This window comes from Canis lupus, chromosome 23 (genome assembly GCF_011100685.1).
Source record: "Canis lupus familiaris isolate Mischka breed German Shepherd chromosome 23, alternate assembly UU_Cfam_GSD_1.0, whole genome shotgun sequence".
Taxonomy (NCBI): Eukaryota; Metazoa; Chordata; class Mammalia; order Carnivora; family Canidae; genus Canis; species Canis lupus.
Window position 1 is genome coordinate 27,483,264 of NC_049244.1, and position 17,472 is coordinate 27,500,735.

At 34.2% G+C, this 17,472-nt stretch overlaps 1 protein-coding gene across 8 annotated transcripts in view; it reads left to right on the forward strand.

The window, feature by feature from the left end:
* The window catches only part of ANKRD28 (ankyrin repeat domain 28), a 189,378-nt gene that overhangs the window by 145,855 nt on the left and 26,051 nt on the right, over positions 1–17,472 (forward strand). For all 8 annotated transcript variants that reach the window (XM_038570777.1, XM_038570776.1, XM_038570780.1 and 5 more), the window contains 7 exons: positions 691–769; positions 1,691–1,805; positions 2,902–2,984; positions 4,799–4,862; positions 6,659–6,727; positions 8,652–8,792; positions 16,701–16,812. In XM_038570777.1, coding sequence (XP_038426705.1) covers positions 691–769; positions 1,691–1,805; positions 2,902–2,984; positions 4,799–4,862; positions 6,659–6,727; positions 8,652–8,792; positions 16,701–16,812 — 663 coding nt within the window. The remainder of the gene's footprint in view (positions 1–690; positions 770–1,690; positions 1,806–2,901; positions 2,985–4,798; positions 4,863–6,658; positions 6,728–8,651; positions 8,793–16,700; positions 16,813–17,472) is intronic.

The following is a 17,472-nucleotide window of genomic DNA, read 5'->3' on the forward strand; positions in this document are numbered from 1 at the left end:
ATATTGCTGAAGGATTAGGAATTACAGAATAGATTCTTTCCTTCCTTTGTAATGGTCACATTATATGTTTTGATGAAGTCTTTTAGGAATTTCAGAGTTTGTACATTAAATACACACATGCACAGCTAGTCTACTTATTTTAAGTAATATGAGAAAAAAGCTAACTATTTATTGCAGATTATTATAAAATTATGAAGCTTTTAAAGTAAATTGTAGTGGTTGAAGTTAATTCTTTCACTTTCCCTTGGTTGAAGGAGGGATTCAGCATTTCTTAGAATGAAAGAATCATAACAATGTGAGCAAGTTTTTAAAAGATGGGAAGTACATTCCAGCTGTACCACTACTGACTGTGACCGTGATTGAATTGTTAATATTCTTGTGCTTCAGTTTTCCCACCTATGTAATAGGAATAATACTAAGATTACACTGTACCTACCATGCAGAGCTTTTTGTAAAATGTAGGCATTGAGGGGTTTTGGTGTGGGTTTGTTATTGTTGTTTTGTATATTTGTGCTTTATAATATAATACAATATTTATAATTTTGAACAGCTGTTTTACCTCCATAGTTTTGAACTAAACATAATGTTTGAATAATAGTTTTACAAAATAAAGATGCAAGAAGATATTCAAAATAAAACTAAGGGTTACATGTGACAAATAACAATAATTTTAAATCTCTTTTACTTCAGAGCAAGGATGGGAAAACTCCACTGCACATGACTGCCCTCCACGGTAGATTCTCCAGATCACAAACCATTATCCAGAGTGGTAAAAAGTATTTCTGTTTGTTTTTTTTCTTAAATGTAGTAAAACATCCACAAAATGAATGGTATTGAGGAATTGTTGTAGCTGTCTATAAATTTTTAATATTTGAATTCAGGTCTTATGAAATTCAAATAATAAAAGTATAAAATGCCATGTATGTGTATCTTTCACAATTTATTTTTCATTTAGTTTTGTTTTGTTTTCACCTGAATTATAAATACAATTTCTTTAGCAGTTGTTGTGGGCTTTTTTTAAGCATTGCTAAATAGAAAACTTTGTCTTTACACCACAGTTTGTATTATACGTTAACAAAATTCTGTTGCATTTATCTTTTCCCTTTTTGAATATTTTGACCTATTTTTAGAACTTTCATTTATTTTCAGAACTTATATTTTTTTGCATTTAAATTAGTACGAGGCAAGCTAAACCTTTAAATAAAAACTCTTAGGTACATTATGTTAGTATTTCCCAAGCCATATTCCAAGGAATTGTTTGTTTGTTAGTAGTCGTTGAGATAATGGTTGTTTCGGTTTTGCAAGGAAGTAGTAGTAGTTTCGTGATCAAATGATTCCTAAAGCATTGCATGCAATCTTGATGACACATAGAGTGCATTAAAGCTCTGAAGTCTTGCTTTAAAGAAATATGTTTAATTTTATTTTAATACAGTGATTTCCAGACTTTAGACCCCAAAACCCTTTTGTCGTTTTAAAATCTGTTAAAAGCTTATGCTTAGTTCACAAAAGTGTTTTTAAGTGTAAAATCTATAACTCTAGTGCCTGGCTCAGTAAATGTTCTAAGAATGAAATCTAGTTAAATCACTATATCCGTTAGTTTATGCTCGAAGTGTTTTATGTTACTTCCATGTAATAGATTTGACTTGATCTTAATATAATCCAGCATCTGATAGTACATTATTTATCGTAGGAGCTGTAATTGACTGTGAGGATAAGAATGGAAACACCCCTTTGCACATAGCAGCAAGGTATGGCCATGAGCTGCTAATCAACACTCTTATTACAAGTGGTGCTGACACTGCAAAGTAAGTACTTACCATAGTGTTGATAGCTGTGATGACAGGGAAACAGATAAAAGTGAATTGCAGTTTTCCAGAGATTTCAAGTAGGAGTGTGGATTTTGTGCCCAATATAGTACTAATTGCTTGAACTTTTTCCTTTTTGTGATGTTGATGTGCTAGAATAGATATTTAATGTGATTTTGTCTGATAAGCCAGTATAGTATATTTTTATTTATATTTTTTTACCTCAGTGATTATGAATTATATGCAGTTTTGGTCAGAGCTTTTCATTGTTGTGATCCATTTATATAAAGATTTTGTTTGAAAGATGGATTCTCTTGCATGTTCCGCAGAAGTAAATACCCTACTTCAGTTGAAGTTTATCATTCCTATGTGTGTCCTTGTGTTTTTATTATATTTTATTACATTTATATATATTCATTAACTTGTTTTAAACCTTCTTTTAAATTTTCTGTAAATGGGATGCTACCAAACACTCTTGCAATTTCCTTGATTTAGCCATGTAGATAAAAATTTGGACTTTTTTTTCACATCTCAACAAATACCGGTAGTTTATTCATTTTATAAAGTTTAATTATTATATAGAGATTTCATAGTTTATTTATTCTACTTATTTGCAAACCTAAGTTGCTTCCAGTTTTACAAAAATTACTACAGTAAGTCTTTTTGAACATTTTGTATTGTGGTAATGATTCTCAGTGGTGAGGCAGGGAGAATGGATTTCACACCATAGGCAAATGTCCAGAGACCTTTTTCATTGTTATACTTTGGAGGAGAGTGTTACTGGCATCTGGTTTGGATAGAGCCAGGGGGCATTGCTGAACATCCTGCATGCACTGTGTAGCGCACCACCACCTTTCCCCCATACAAAGTCCATCATGACAGTAGTGCGAAGTTTGAAAAATTGTGCTCCTGGAGGAAAACTGCTGGATAATAAATAAGCTATAACTACCTTAACCCTTTTTCCAAATTGCTCTTCAAAATATTAAAGGTTTTGACTCCTCTAATTATCTTCTTACTTTAATAGTTTCTTTGTATTTTATTAAATTTTTGTTTATTCTTGTATTGTAATGAGGTGACTGTCTTACTTATGCTTTAGGCGTGGCATACATGGAATGTTCCCCCTCCATTTGGCAGCCTTAAGTGGTTTTTCAGATTGCTGCAGGAAACTTCTTTCTTCTGGTAAGTGGAACTGTTACAGATTGATTCTTCTTTTTTTTTGTTTTCCCAAAGCCCCCCAAATTTTAATACAAAAATTATCTTTATCTTTATCTTGCTTTTCCAAAATTACTTGTAGATGATGTGTCCAAGTGTGAATCCTTTATTAAGCCCCGTTAGATGTTAGATCTTTTAATTTTAAGATTCAGTTTTCTCTTCAAATCTGGGAAAGGTTTTATTTTTCCAGGATTTCCTTTTGTCTGTTAGTTGGGGAATGAGATATGGAATGTTTCTAGAGCAGTTTCTATTCATTCAACGATAGTTTTCTTGGATCATCTCCCTGTGTCTAGAAATAGTATCTTCAGTTGCATGCTTCCTTTTTAGGAACTGATAGCCATTCTATAATATCTTCTAGGTTTGTGAAATTATTTATACCATATCTAATTACTGTGTTATACCATAATCATAGTCATTTTGAAGTAAAATGACTATAGCTTTCTATAAATACTACAAACTGTGGTCCTTATTAAATGCATAGAATTACTGAATATATATAATTTAATTGATTTTAAATGATAGTCTGTTTCTCAGAGTGTTAAAGTTAGACATATTTTGTATGTTAATATTCACAATTGGTCAAAGAATGATGGGTAAGTTTCAGTGAAAATTAACATATTGTGTGGGACGGACCCTTCTGTGTTTTTCTTAGTGATTTTTTTTTTTTTTTTAGTTATTTCTTAAGTTTTTAAAAGCATATGTATGTCCACAAGTATTCATGACACATTTATCTATGAAAGAGAAGTCTAAAATTTCTTGAGCGTTAGTAATAATCCACAGATAGCAAAGCACCTATGGCTTCTTTTTAAAAACAGCTTTATTTATTTGTTTTCTTAAGATTTTTATTTGAGAGAGGGAGAAAGTACAAGCAATGGGGAGGGGCAGAGGAGAAGCAGACTCTTCACTGAGCAGAGAGCCAACATGGGGATCCATCACAGAACCTCAAGATCATGACCTGAGCTTACACAGATGCTTAACCAACTAAGCCACCCAGGAACCCCTAAAAACAGCTTTAGTAAAAGATAATTCATGTAACATGCAATTCATCCATTTAAAGTATGTATAGTTCAGTGTGTGTTAGTATATTCAAAAGTATGGGACCATCATTACAGTTGGGGTTTTTTTTCAAGGATTTATTTATTTTGAGAGAGAAAGAGAGCAGTGGGAGGGGGAGGGGCAGAGGGAACAAGCAGACTCCTTGCTCAGTAGGGAGCCAGGCATGGAGCTCCATCCCAAGACCCTGAGATCATGACTTCAGCCGAAGTCGAGTACTTAACCCACTAAGCCACATCCCTTTAGTCAGTTTTAGAATATTCTCATCCTCCTGTTAGCAGTCAGTCCTCATTTCTTCCTTTCCCTCTCTAAGCAACCACTATTCTGCTTTCTGTCTCTTGATTTGCCTATTCTGGACAGTTCATAGAAATGGAATCACCCAAGATGTGGTCTTTTCTTTCACATAGCGAAATGTTCTCAAGGATCATCCATATTATAACATGTATCAGTATTTGGTTTCTTTTTTGTTGTTGAATAATATTCCATTGTATCCTATGGCTTTTAAACAAGTACTCCAGCACTTATCCTAAAACTAGCCCCACTCCTTTAGAGGCAGTTTTTTTGGTAATATTTTACATTATTAATCTATTTTCAATAATCTTGTGTCCTTTTGTAAATCAGTTTTGTTTGAGATTGGGGGGCATGTGATACTTGACATTTCTTGACATAGTACTTTATATGAAGTAACCTATCTGTGATGCTATATAAGATGTATTTCATTTTTCTAGGATTTGATATAGATACCCCAGATGATTTTGGCAGGACCTGTCTACATGCAGCTGCAGCTGGAGGGTATGTTGACAAAATTTTTACCTTTTTCAGAAAAAAGTAGCTGATCATGTCAGTTTTTCTCTTATCTTTGTTTCTCTTTATTAGTTCTGGGCTGCCTCAAAGTAGAAAACCATAATAGGAGTGGTTTGGGAGAAGATAGTCCAGAGTAGTAGTAGAAATTGCTTTTTCTAAATCTTCTTCCACCTAAGTCATATAAATTGTGAGTGGGAGAGATGGAACAAAACTGTAAAAGGAATTACTGCTTTCTGTAAGAGAAATTATTTCTGGATAAATGAAAAGAATATATGTCCTCAAATGAGAGCAACAAAACATTAAGGATGTTCTGAGTTATCCTAGTGTTCTTTGAGAGGGTATATAGGGCTTTTTAATCATAATTTTAGAAGGAAGAGTGTTGATGGTTTATTTATGTCTTGCCTCTACTCAGGACTAATATACAGGAAGAAATTTTTGAGTTTGAAGGATTTTGGACAAAGTTTTAAATACTGCTGCTAGGGGAAACTAGGTCCTTGGTTTGAATAAACATCAACTTTCAATTAAAACTCTTGGTCCCTGAAGCTTGCTGCTAATCTAATGTTTCTGATTAGTTAGATCCTAAATCTAAAATACACCATTTAATTCATGGTGACTTACCAAAAACATTATTTGCAAGAACTTTATTCCTGATAATTCCTTAAAAATTCCCAGTGTTTTCAGAGGACAAATGTACTGAACCAAGACTTCCACTAGGCCAGTCTCAGATGCAGAAATGGATTGTGAATGTATGCCTGGGTCCTTTTGTTCTTCCAAGGTCACCAAAAAACCTTCCTTAAAACCCAGCTTCCATATTGCCTCCAGAGAGAGAGACAAAAGACAACATGACTGTCTGGTTAGGTGGCAGTCACAGTTCCTAGTGTAACATAATAATGATGTTCAAGTTTTTGAAAACTAAAGTACAGAAATACTCACACATGTACTGTACTCTCCTATAATTTTAACTGAGGATACATCTAAGCAATTATAGGAGAATATAAGAGAAAGCAAATTGGAACATTATCTGGGTTTCCAGGTTTGATTTTTTTTAAACCCATTTTCATTTAATTTAGTATTAAAAACCATTTAAATTTAATGTTGTTTGGAGTTTATTTTAAAGGTCCCTAAAAACTCTCAGGAACTCTTTTTTTTTTTTTTTTTTAGATTTTTTTTTAAAATTTATTTGAGATAGTGGCCTGGGTTGGGGGGTGGCCAAGGGAAAAGCAGACTCTCCGCTGAGCAGGGAGCCTAACAACATGGGTGGACTCCATCCGAGGACGCATGAGATCATGACCTGAGCTGAAGACAGCTGCTTAACCGACTCTCAGGAACTCTTTTTACAAATGTGAGCTTTCTTTTATGTGTATACATAACTTTTTAAAATTCTAAGTAATATGAAAAAAAATAAAATAAAATTCTAGGTAATATGAATTTTAATGTTTTATTTTTTATAAAATATAAATCACACCATTTTGTTCATTTTGCCTTCATTTGAAAACATGCTTTGATAACTTATTTAAACTACCAATTTTATTATGAAATTATTGACAATTAAGTCTTTTTTTTTTTAAAGATTTTATTTATTTATTCATGAGAGAGACAGAGAGAGAGAGAGAGAGAGGCAGAGACATAGGCAGAGGGAGAAGCAGGTTCTACGCAGGGAGCCTGACATAGGACTTGATCCTGGGTCTCCAGGATCACATCCTAGGCTGAAGGCGGCACTAAATCGCTGAGCCACCCGGGCTGCCCAACAATTAAAGTCTTTTAATTGTATTTTCCCTGAATAGGAATTTGGAGTGCCTAAACCTTCTGCTGAATACTGGTGCAGACTTCAACAAAAAGGACAAGTTTGGGAGGTAGGCTATGATACCATTCCTCTATAGAACCTAATTAATGTTATTTTACTTAGTGATTTGCATGATCTTCTAACTAGCTTCTGAGAATTAACAATTCAGCATCTTTTGCATTATGATCATGCAAAAGAGGCTTAAATAAGTCAGTAACTTCTAAATATTCATTTTTACCCACAGTCTTCTTCCACTTATGTCCCTGTCACGGCCCCAGGCTGCTAGCCACAGATACCTCTGTATCTCTTGATATCATTCTTCTTCTTCCTCCGATAATTATACTATGGAAATGTAAAACTCCATGGTGCCTATATAATAGGAAGGAAGTAGATCACAAATATATATGAAATTGTTGTTCTCCCCTCCTGAAAATCCTCACATAAACATATACACATAACAACACATCATTATACATCCCTTCATATGATTGATAGGAAAGCACCTGTGAAGTGACAGAGTCCCTTTGTAGTCTTTTAGCCAATCTTTGTTCTCACTGTGACTAGCATTTATGGTAGCAGTACTTAAAGCCACCAGTATCTATTATGTTAACTTAGAGTAGGAATTAACCCAGCATGTGCTAAAACCAACCATACAGGAAAGGATTGAAGGCAGTTTGAATCAGGTTAAAAAAAAAAAAATAGAGGTGGCAGTGTGAGCAAAATAATGGGTCAGGAGTTTGAGAATTACCTCAAAGTCTATGACAAGAAAGTGTGTGTGTATCAGAAGGAAATGTATGGGTGTATGTTCAGTGCATGTGATGGGATCAGTGCAGAAGTAAATAGAATTATGTATGGTAGGGAATCAGAAATGCATATAGGAAAAAAAAGCTATTTGACCCTATAACTAGTTAGAGGAATAGACTGCTCTCATAAGCCTACTAATAAGAGGAACTAATGACCTGCAAAATCAAAAATCAATTTATTTGGCTTTGCAGTGCAATATTTTTACAGTTAATTGGCTTTTACGATTGTAATTCAGTATATTAGTTAATTTGTAGTACTTGAAGCATTTTTTACTGTACATAGCAGAACGGGATTCTGAAGCATATTCTGAATTTAGAAGCTTGAAAGTAATTCAGGGTTAATTGTCTTTCTTAAAATGCTATTACTGTGTACTATACTGTTATCCAGTAAAGTAAAATAATGTTTTACTATCGTCTCACTAGGTAAATGTTTTAGAAAAAATTATAACATGACGATTCTGGACTGAATTTACCTTCACTTTTCTGTTTTCTTTTCCTTTTTTTGTTTTGTTTTTGCTTTTAATGAAAACTCGATTCATCATAGAGTTGCAATTCAAAGTTAGGGACTCCTAATTTTAGTAACATTCTGTTGCATTTCAGTAACTGGGAAGAAATCAGCTACAAATATTCACCCTTTAGAAATTAAGAACAATAAATACTCTAACTCTTCTGATTGGGGAACAATCTTCGAAACTGCAGTTTTTGCTTGAGAGACTTGGTATTACTATGCAGCTTTACTGCATAGTTGATAGAATAGGGCATTCTTTTTAAGGCTTCTATATTTCTCTTATCCTTTATTCCTCTGAGATATGACCAAAACTTCTACCTCTGTACAATGAAACATTTTTATTCGTATAAAGGAAGATTTGTTAGAAATTTTCAAAAGTTTCTGAGCAGAATATGAAGGTATCTATAATTCACTCAAAAGACTAGAATTGTTACTGTGGGGTCCATGAGATAATTTTTAATTGTGTTTCTATCTTATTTTCTATTCTTAGAAGCTCTCTGCCACCTTACTTTCTCCTACTAGCTCTCTGTCTGGCCCTCTAAGGACATAGCATATGGTAGAATTCAATGTCAGGCTCACTAATACAGTATTTGTAACTAGATCAAGTAAGAGGCAGCTGTGCTCTTGTTTACTGGTGTATGTCCCTGGCTTTTATTTTTCTTATATTAACTTGGGCACAAAAGATCTCCGCTGCACTATGCTGCTGCCAACTGCAATTACCAGTGCCTGTTTGCTCTTGTGGGATCAGGAGCAAGTGTGAATGACCTTGATGAAAGAGGATGCACACCCCTGCACTATGCAGCCACATCAGACACAGATGGCAAGTAAGTATCATGTGGTGAGAATAAAGTATTATTTCTATAAACTAGAATCTTCCATGTGGATGGCTGTTTTTATTGAAAATTTATATTTTCTTTTTGTACTTTTTGTTGTCTTTTCCTGAGTCTCTAGTGTGGGAAATAAATTGGTTTCGTAATTATTCCTAAATTGTAATCCTCTTACTACCTATTTCTACTTAGCAACCTGCCTTATTGACTGATCTGGTAGAAGAAACAAAGACTTCTTCTTGTCCTCCCTGCCAAAAGTGCACCCTAGTATCTCCTCCATGTTTTCTCCCTCTGATTTCTCAGAGGCGGCAGTCTTGAGTTTGTCATAGGGAAGGGGTCCGAGAGGAGATGTGGATGATGCCAATAGAAGGTGGGCAGAGATTGGACACCAGTATCCATCAGAGGTAGAGATTTTATATTTCTAAGAGATCCTTATAAATTGGTTTCCAAAAAGGGAATAACCAAACTGACAGAATCTGGCACTTATTTGGTACCAAATATTGCTTAAATAAGTAAATGAGATAATGGAATAACTAAATATTGGCCAAGAATGCCTGAATAAGAACAAAAGAATAAGAGATGTGTAAATTATTCTTATAATTAATATTCACCTAAAGTTGATCAGAACCATTTATAGCTCCTTAATATATATTGCCTTGGAAGAAAATAAATTCATTGGAGACAGAGATCTTTAGTCTGTGGTATTTTCCATGTGTCTGGGTCAGTTAAGAGGAAAAATACCTTTAAAGAAAAACAAAGAGTGGTTTGTAGGGGAGAATTTTATAAAATATACTTCAAGAAGTTTTAATTAACATAGAACTATTTCTTTGGTTTTTAATATTTGCTTTTTACCCTCAAAATAAAATGCATAATTTGAGAGTATTATAAATTCTATAACTAATACCAAAGCCATTTCTATCAGTGGCATTTTGTTATGTTGGATTCATAGCTAAAACTCTAATCTTGAAAGCACTAGTAAAATGTACTTTTTGTTTACAAGAATCTATCACTTTGTAGAATTTTATATATACCCAGAATAGTTAGGTGCAGATAGATTTTGGGAGAAGTTAAATTATTTGAAATATGTTTTTAGATAGTAGTTCTTTAAAGAAAATCTGTGGTAAAGACTTTGTAAAAAATATATATGTATTTTGATAAATAGTTAAATAGATCATCTTCTGATATATAAATTTTATAGCTTCAGGATTTGATTTATAGATTTTCTTAAAATAGGTTATACCCAAAATGTGTATATCACCACAAATAATCCTTTACTACTATTCCCACACACTAATTATTAGCTGTAGCTCAGCCAGATCTACATAAATTCCACTGAGAGTGGGACACCTGAGTGGCTCAGTTGGTTAAGCATCTGCCTTGGGCTCAGGTCTTGATCCTAGGGTCCTGGAATTGTGCCCTACATCAGGCCACCTGCTCAGTGCGGGGCCTGCCTCACTTCCTCTGCCTACCATTCTGCCTATTTGTGTGCATGCAGTTGAACATGGTCTCTCTGTCAAATAAATACAACATTTAAAAATTCCACTGAAAGATCACACACATAATACATGCACATAGAGATTACCCGAGATCCCCTTGCCCTTAGACAATTATATTAAACCTGAATTTTTATGCAAAAATCAGAAGAATAACAGTGTTCAACCCATTCTGTTTGGGATTTGGTTTTATTTTAAACCAACCTACTATTTTTTGTAGAAGTATATTAGTACTAAAGAGATATAAATTATTAGTTTTCTCACCTAATTGTTTTGAGCAATAGGCTAGTGATATTTATTACTTAAACAGTTAATTCTCAGATCTACACAAAGCAACCCGATGTACTAAAAAAAAACATGAGCTTTGGGATCCCAAAAGACCCAGTTTAAATCTTGGGGGTTTTATATTATACCTCTTTGAGCCTGAGCAGGTAATTGCCAAGTAAAATCTTCTTTATCTGTAAATTTGCAAAGAAACCTACTTAGAATTGTGGGAAAAACTGAAATTAGGTGTATAAAACAATCTAGCACTGCCTTTTTTTTTTTTAAGATTTTAGAGAGAGAGTGTGAGTGAGTGGGGTTAGAGGGAGAGAATCTTCAAGCAGACTCCCTGCTGAGCATGGACCCTGACACAGGGTTCAATCTCAGGATGAGATCATGACCTGAGCTGAAACCAGGAGTTGGATACTTAACCTTAACCCACCCAGGTGTCTCTCTAGCACTGTTTCTTAGAGCCTATTTTTTTAAAGAATCAGAATCCCAGAGGTCCTGTCTAATGCCATCACTTTTTAACTCAATGATATGTTCCCTGAGAACTTTCTGGAAGCTATAAGCTACAGTAACCATTTTAGGATACCAGAGGCTTCTTTTCAATAAATGATTGTTTTGGTGGCTTAAATAGTAGCATTAAAATGTTGATAAAACATTGGACCACTCGGGTGGCTCAGTTGCTTACGCATCTATCTGACTCTTGATTTCGACTCAGCTCATGATCTCAGGGCTGTGAGATTAAGCCCCGTTTGGGGCTTCATGCTAGGTGCAGAGCCTGCTTAAGATTCTCCCCCGTCAATCCCTGGGCGGCTCAGCGGTTTGGTCTCTGCCTTTGGCCCAGGGCATGATCCTGGAGACACGCGGGATCGAGTCCCACATCGGGCTCCCTGCATGGAGCCTGCTTCTCCCTCTGCCTGTGTCTCTGCCTCTCTCTCTCTCTCTCTCTCTCTGTGTCTCCCATGAATAAATAAATAAAATCTTTAAAAAAAAAAAAAAAAAAGATTCTCCCCCGTCCCTCTGCCCCTCTTCCCCCTACAAAAAATTTTAAGATGTCAATTTATTTTTCTAAGTTACACTGATTTAATTCCCAGGTAGAGGTTGGATCATAAAAGAATCTCACATGATTAACTCCTACTTCTGGCAAAACAAGTGTGAAATATTTTCTAAAAGAAAACACAAGATCCCCGTAGTATCAAATTACTATTATTCAATAACGTATATTTGTTGGTTTGTTTTTTTAATGATCATTTACTAATCCCATGTCAGCATCGCCAGGGAAAGTTGTTTATATGTTAATTTTTGACATTGCTTTTCTGCTATTCAAGAGTGACATAAGTAATTATAACTCTCCTCTGCCTTGTGTCCCTCAGTCTTCACTTTGAGTAATTGGAGAAATACATGAAATCTTTCCTAACTCATTCTCATTCTAGTCGTCCCCCCCGCCCCCAATTATCCTAATGCCTTCATTCATTCATTCATTCATTCATTCATTCATTTATATTTTAGAGAGAGACAGCAGGAGCCAGAGGGGCAGAGGGAGAGGGAGAGAGAATCTCAAGCAGACTCCATGCTGAGCCTGCCACCAGTCTCAGTCTCATAGCCATGGATCACAACCTGAGCCGAAACCAAGAGTCAGATGCTTAACAGATTGCTCTATTCAGACACCCCAGTGGCTGCATTCTTTATAGACAGTCATGACTCAAACAAATACATGGTCACAAGAAACCTGTTTAATGCGCTAAATATTAATAAATAAAATTCTCTTCACCAGTTCAAACGAAATAGGACTGGCTTTGAGCAAGATGGTTAAAGATCTTCCCAATACCAATGTGTGTGTATAGGAGAAGACGACTGAGATGGTTTTTTCTGATTATACATAAAGAAGAAATCCTTCTCATGCCTATTCTGTTAAGATATCCACTGTAAACAAGCTGTTTCTGTACGTGTATATAGATCATTTCATGTCTGTCATAGTCCAATCAAAGTTAAAGACTTGGTATATGCCAGTCACCTGGGTGGCTCAGTGGTTGAGCATCTACCTTCAGCTCAGGTCATGATCTCGGGGTCCGGGATCAACTCCCACGTGAGGCTCCCTCCATGGAGCCTGCTTCTCCTGTTGCCTATGTCTCTGCCTCTCTCTGTGTCTCAAATGAATTAAAGAATGAATGACTTGGTATATGCCTTTCCATAGCCTTTTCTATGTTCATGTAATTGAATACATAAATATATTTATGAGTATATAGATATATTTCACCTAGATCTACTTTTATGGTGATAGTTGGCATTTTTCACAAAAATGGGTTCATATTTTGACTTCAAATAGCACTGTGTATTTTTGTCAGTTTTGAACTTGATATAAATGGAATCATAACAGTTTTTTGTTTGGAGGTTTAAAATCCTTAGATTTATTCCTATGTGGTTAATATTTTATTGCCAAAATAAACCTATCTTTAAATTTCCTTTTGTTGTGATACAGAGAAATACATTGGACTTTTGTATATGACTATATTTTCAGCAGCCTTTTATGATTTGATTTGGATATGTCTATAATATAACATTGGGTTTAGTGGCTCTGCCCCTTGTTGTAGCACTTTGGGCATAGTTTACATCTCTGTGTTCATTTTGTCTGTGCAATGGGGAAAATAGTCTGACCTAACTCCTATAACCACATGAGTTATAGGATATCTGAATTGCTTAGAACAGTACCCATAATCTTAAGGATTAGCTGTATTTTTTTCTTTTTTTTCTTTTTTATTTGGTAAGAACAAACACTATTATAAACTAAAATGAGAGAGAGTAGAGGAAAGAAGGCCTCTGGTAACAATACCACATTCCCTACCCGGCCTGGGTGTTCCTTACCCAGAACTCTGATCAGCCATGGGACTCATGGGTGGTAGGGAAGAGTAGGTGAAATTTATTTTTTAAAAAATATTTTATTTATTCATGAGAGAGAGAGAGAGAGACTGACTCAGAGACACAGGCAGAAGGAGAAGCAGGCTCCATGCAGAGAGCCCAACGCGGGCCCGATCCCAGGTCTCCAGGATCACACCCTGGGCTGAAGGCGGCACTAAACTGCTGAGCCACCCGGGCTGCCCGGGTGAAATTTAAATAGTTTGAAATGCACTCTGATTTAAATTTATATGCTTAATTGGAATGATACTTAATTTGTCTAACACATTAAATATAACAGTAGTATAGCTTATTACTTAGCTATTTAGCCATGAATAATTCCTCCAGATTTTGCATACATTTTATTTTAGGGGAAAGGAGAGATTAAAGAGGATATCCATATCTTAATTTTCTGACTTTTATTAAAACAGTGTATGTTAACTTAGAATGAAAAAAAAAAAAAAAGAATTGAGTCTCCTCCACCTTATTTGCAAACTAAATGTGAGGTCCAGATATTCAAGATCAAGTAATTTTGTGGTTCAGTATTTTATAAGCACTCAGGTTAAAGTATCATTCTGCTATGTACCTATTACCACTTTAAAAAATCTACAGATTGTTAATGTGGATGAGAAGTAATCGGTGAATGTCAAAGGTATAAAACTGCAATCAGTCAATCAATAAAATAAAGTATCACTCTAACTCATTAATCCCTATCTTGAAGTTGTTTGGTAGCATGAAAAGAACACTGGATGACGAGAAGAGACCTAAGGTCTAGTCCTTGCTTTGCCATATGCTAGGCAAAAGATTTTGAGTAAGTGATTTGGTTTTCCTGAGAGTCCGTAATTTTTTTCCATTTGTTAAAGATAATGCTTTATCTTACAAAGTAGTTATAAAAGTTGATACTGCCTACCTAGCAAAATCTAAAAGGCAGGCCAATAAAATAAATTTTATCATTTCAAATCAACTCTTAGTCTTTGTTTTGTTGCAGGAGACCAATTATCTGAATAATGTGAATGTAAAAATATAAAATAATATGATTTGATAAGAACTGCATGTATAACAAATTATTTGAAATCATTTATTGCTGTACACTTGGACTAGTCACTATAAATAATGCATTGAGATGTGCTCTCCTACTTTAGAAAGTAAACATGAACTTACCTACTTGTTTTGCTTTCCTTAAATAAATCTTTTTTTCAGTACTCATGTATCAGCAAGTTATCTTAAAATAGTTTGTTCCACTGATAGAATCTGTCTTGTCCTCAGGTCTCAACTATTTCTGCTTCATCTCTCTCATCTAGAGAACTTGATTAAAGATAAAAAGATATGCCCTCGGGTGAAATGTTTGTGCCTACATAGCAATGAATCTATTTGTCCTCCAGGTCTTTTATGCATTCCAGTGAGCATTGACCTCTGAGTTAAACACCTAGGAAAGAAAACTGGACACAATTTATATACTGTCTGGAACACTTTGTACAGGGCCCTCAGAGCTAGTTAATGAACACTAAAAAACACCAGCTTTGTCACTTTTGAGTCTGATTTGGGTTTTTTTTTTCATCATAGTGATTGACCATGTATGACTAATAATTTTAACTGTATATAAATATCAAAGTCCTGCTTAAATGGATAGACATTTGCTGCCCTTGATGATATTATAATAAATATAGATTCTGCAAGTAATTCCTAAGAGATTGAAAGGATGTTAAGCAATTCAGCATTAAAGAAATGTGTTGGCCTGCGAGTGAATTCTAATGTATATTATGGACTTTGTTGATAATGTTGTGCTAATGTAGTTTTATTGATTATAACAAATGTACAACTTTGATGTGTAATACTTATAGGGAAGTTGGGCCTGTGTTGGGACGGGGTATATGGGAATTCTCTGTACTTTCTAATCAATTTTGCTGTGATCTTATTACTCTAAAAATAAAGTTTATTAACTTTATAGGTTAAAAAAAGTGTTGGTATTGAAAAGAATGGCCCTTATAGGTAGATAGGTAGGTAGATATCTGATTGATTGATAGGTAATATACAGATACATAAATGATAGTTATATATATGATAAATTTTATATATATGTGTGATACAGTTCCTGAAAGATCAGTTACATTGCTTTAGAGTTCTTTTTTGTTTGTTTTGATATAACTTTAGTATGCTTTTGGAAACTTGAGAATTTCTTTACAGTCTTTATTTTTTTTTAATTCCAGTATAGTTAAACATAGTGTTAGAGTAGTTTCAGGTATACAGTATAGTGTTTCAACAATTCCATATATCTGTCACCCAATGTTCATCACAAGTGCACTCCTTAATAAGGAAACTTAAGTTTTTAACAAAGAGTATTTGATTATGAATTTTCTCCCTAGTAGCTGAATTAATATTTAGTTAGACATATTACAATATTAGACAAATTACCAACAAATAATTATGGACTTGGAATTTGAGCATGAATGGAGTTTAGCATACTTAGTTGGATTTCTATCTCCCACTCCATCTAGCAAATGAATAAACAGAGGCCATTTTACCGTAAAGTCAAAATGATTTGATTTGCTCAAAATCACTAGTATCAAACTGGTTCTACAGACTTTTAATTTCTAATTCATTGCTCTTTTTTTGCTGCAGTAGCAAAATGTTTTAAAATTATTTGTCTAACATTTTGATAGCACAGGAATGAAGTAAATCTATGGGAAGATCTTTCTTGTTACCTACATACCATTTTATATTATTTACACCCTTCTCAGTCCTCTGTTTCAAGATCATTGAATTCTGACCTTGTTATCTTGAGATTTTTTTTTTATATTCTTTCTTCAGCTTCCTCAAGAGATATTACACTCACTATGTGTTCCAGATACGTCAGCAGTAATATTGCCAACATTGGATGCTCACCACCACTAAATTTAATCCTGTCAAATATTGTTTGAGTGGAATAGGTGGTGCCATACATAGTGACTGTAAAAGACAGCCCTCAGGTATACCTAGCTTATTGACAGACTTTGGAGATACTCACTTTGAATGAAGAAAATTCTCTTATGAACATTTTGCTTGTATTCATATGATAGTTACAGTCAATGTCATTTAAATGATAAATTTGTATAGTGTAGATATGTTTGTGGTTTTTACATTACTCAAAAAAAAAAAAAGAAAAATTGCAAGAAATTGTAATTGTAAGAAAAATTGTCAGTTTTTAGTTTCAGGCTGTCTGTGCCATTTGTTAAAATGCAAGATTTAGAATTTTGAATGTTATTACTATATATAGGTGCCTGGAATACTTATTGAGAAATGATGCAAATCCAGGGATCCGTGACAAGCAAGGATACAATGCAGTTCATTATTCAGCTGCTTATGGTCACCGTCTATGTCTTCAGCTGGTAAGATTCCTGAATTGTGGAAAGACTAAGTGATTTTATATTCTAATAACATAATGAAAATGGAAATAAATGAATCAAGAAACAAACACTATTGCTTTTTAATATTTTTAGAACCTATATATATAAACCCCCTTTTAAATTCATACTTGCCTCAGTAAGATATCTCTCATTCTCTTTTCCCTTTCAAAAAGAGAAAGACAATTAGATCTCTGGAGAGGTCTACTTAATGTCCTTCCCTTATAATACCCCATGTTGATAATAGCATTTCTTTTCCTTTTCCTTTAAATAAATGTTTTCCAGAAATTTCTAAAGAACTATATCCATTTCTTATATGAGAAATGTCCCTGTGAGAGTTTTTTCCATATACTTAGAGATTTCTGAAAGGCCCATTCTTTTTACAGTCCCTCATAGAGGAGGCAGTACTTCTGCAAGGGAACTTTTCATTTCAACTCTGATCTCATTCTTGAATATACATGCCATTCACCCCACTTTGCCAAACCAAAGAGAAAGCAAGGGACAAGTTAAAAGATTCTCACGTCTGTAACAGATGATTCAAGTTAAAGTTTTTTTTTATTTAGACTTACCTTACAAATTATATTAAACTTTGCTTCCTTTCAAAGGAGAGTATTAAAAATAGAAAAAGCAGATTGACGTATTTAA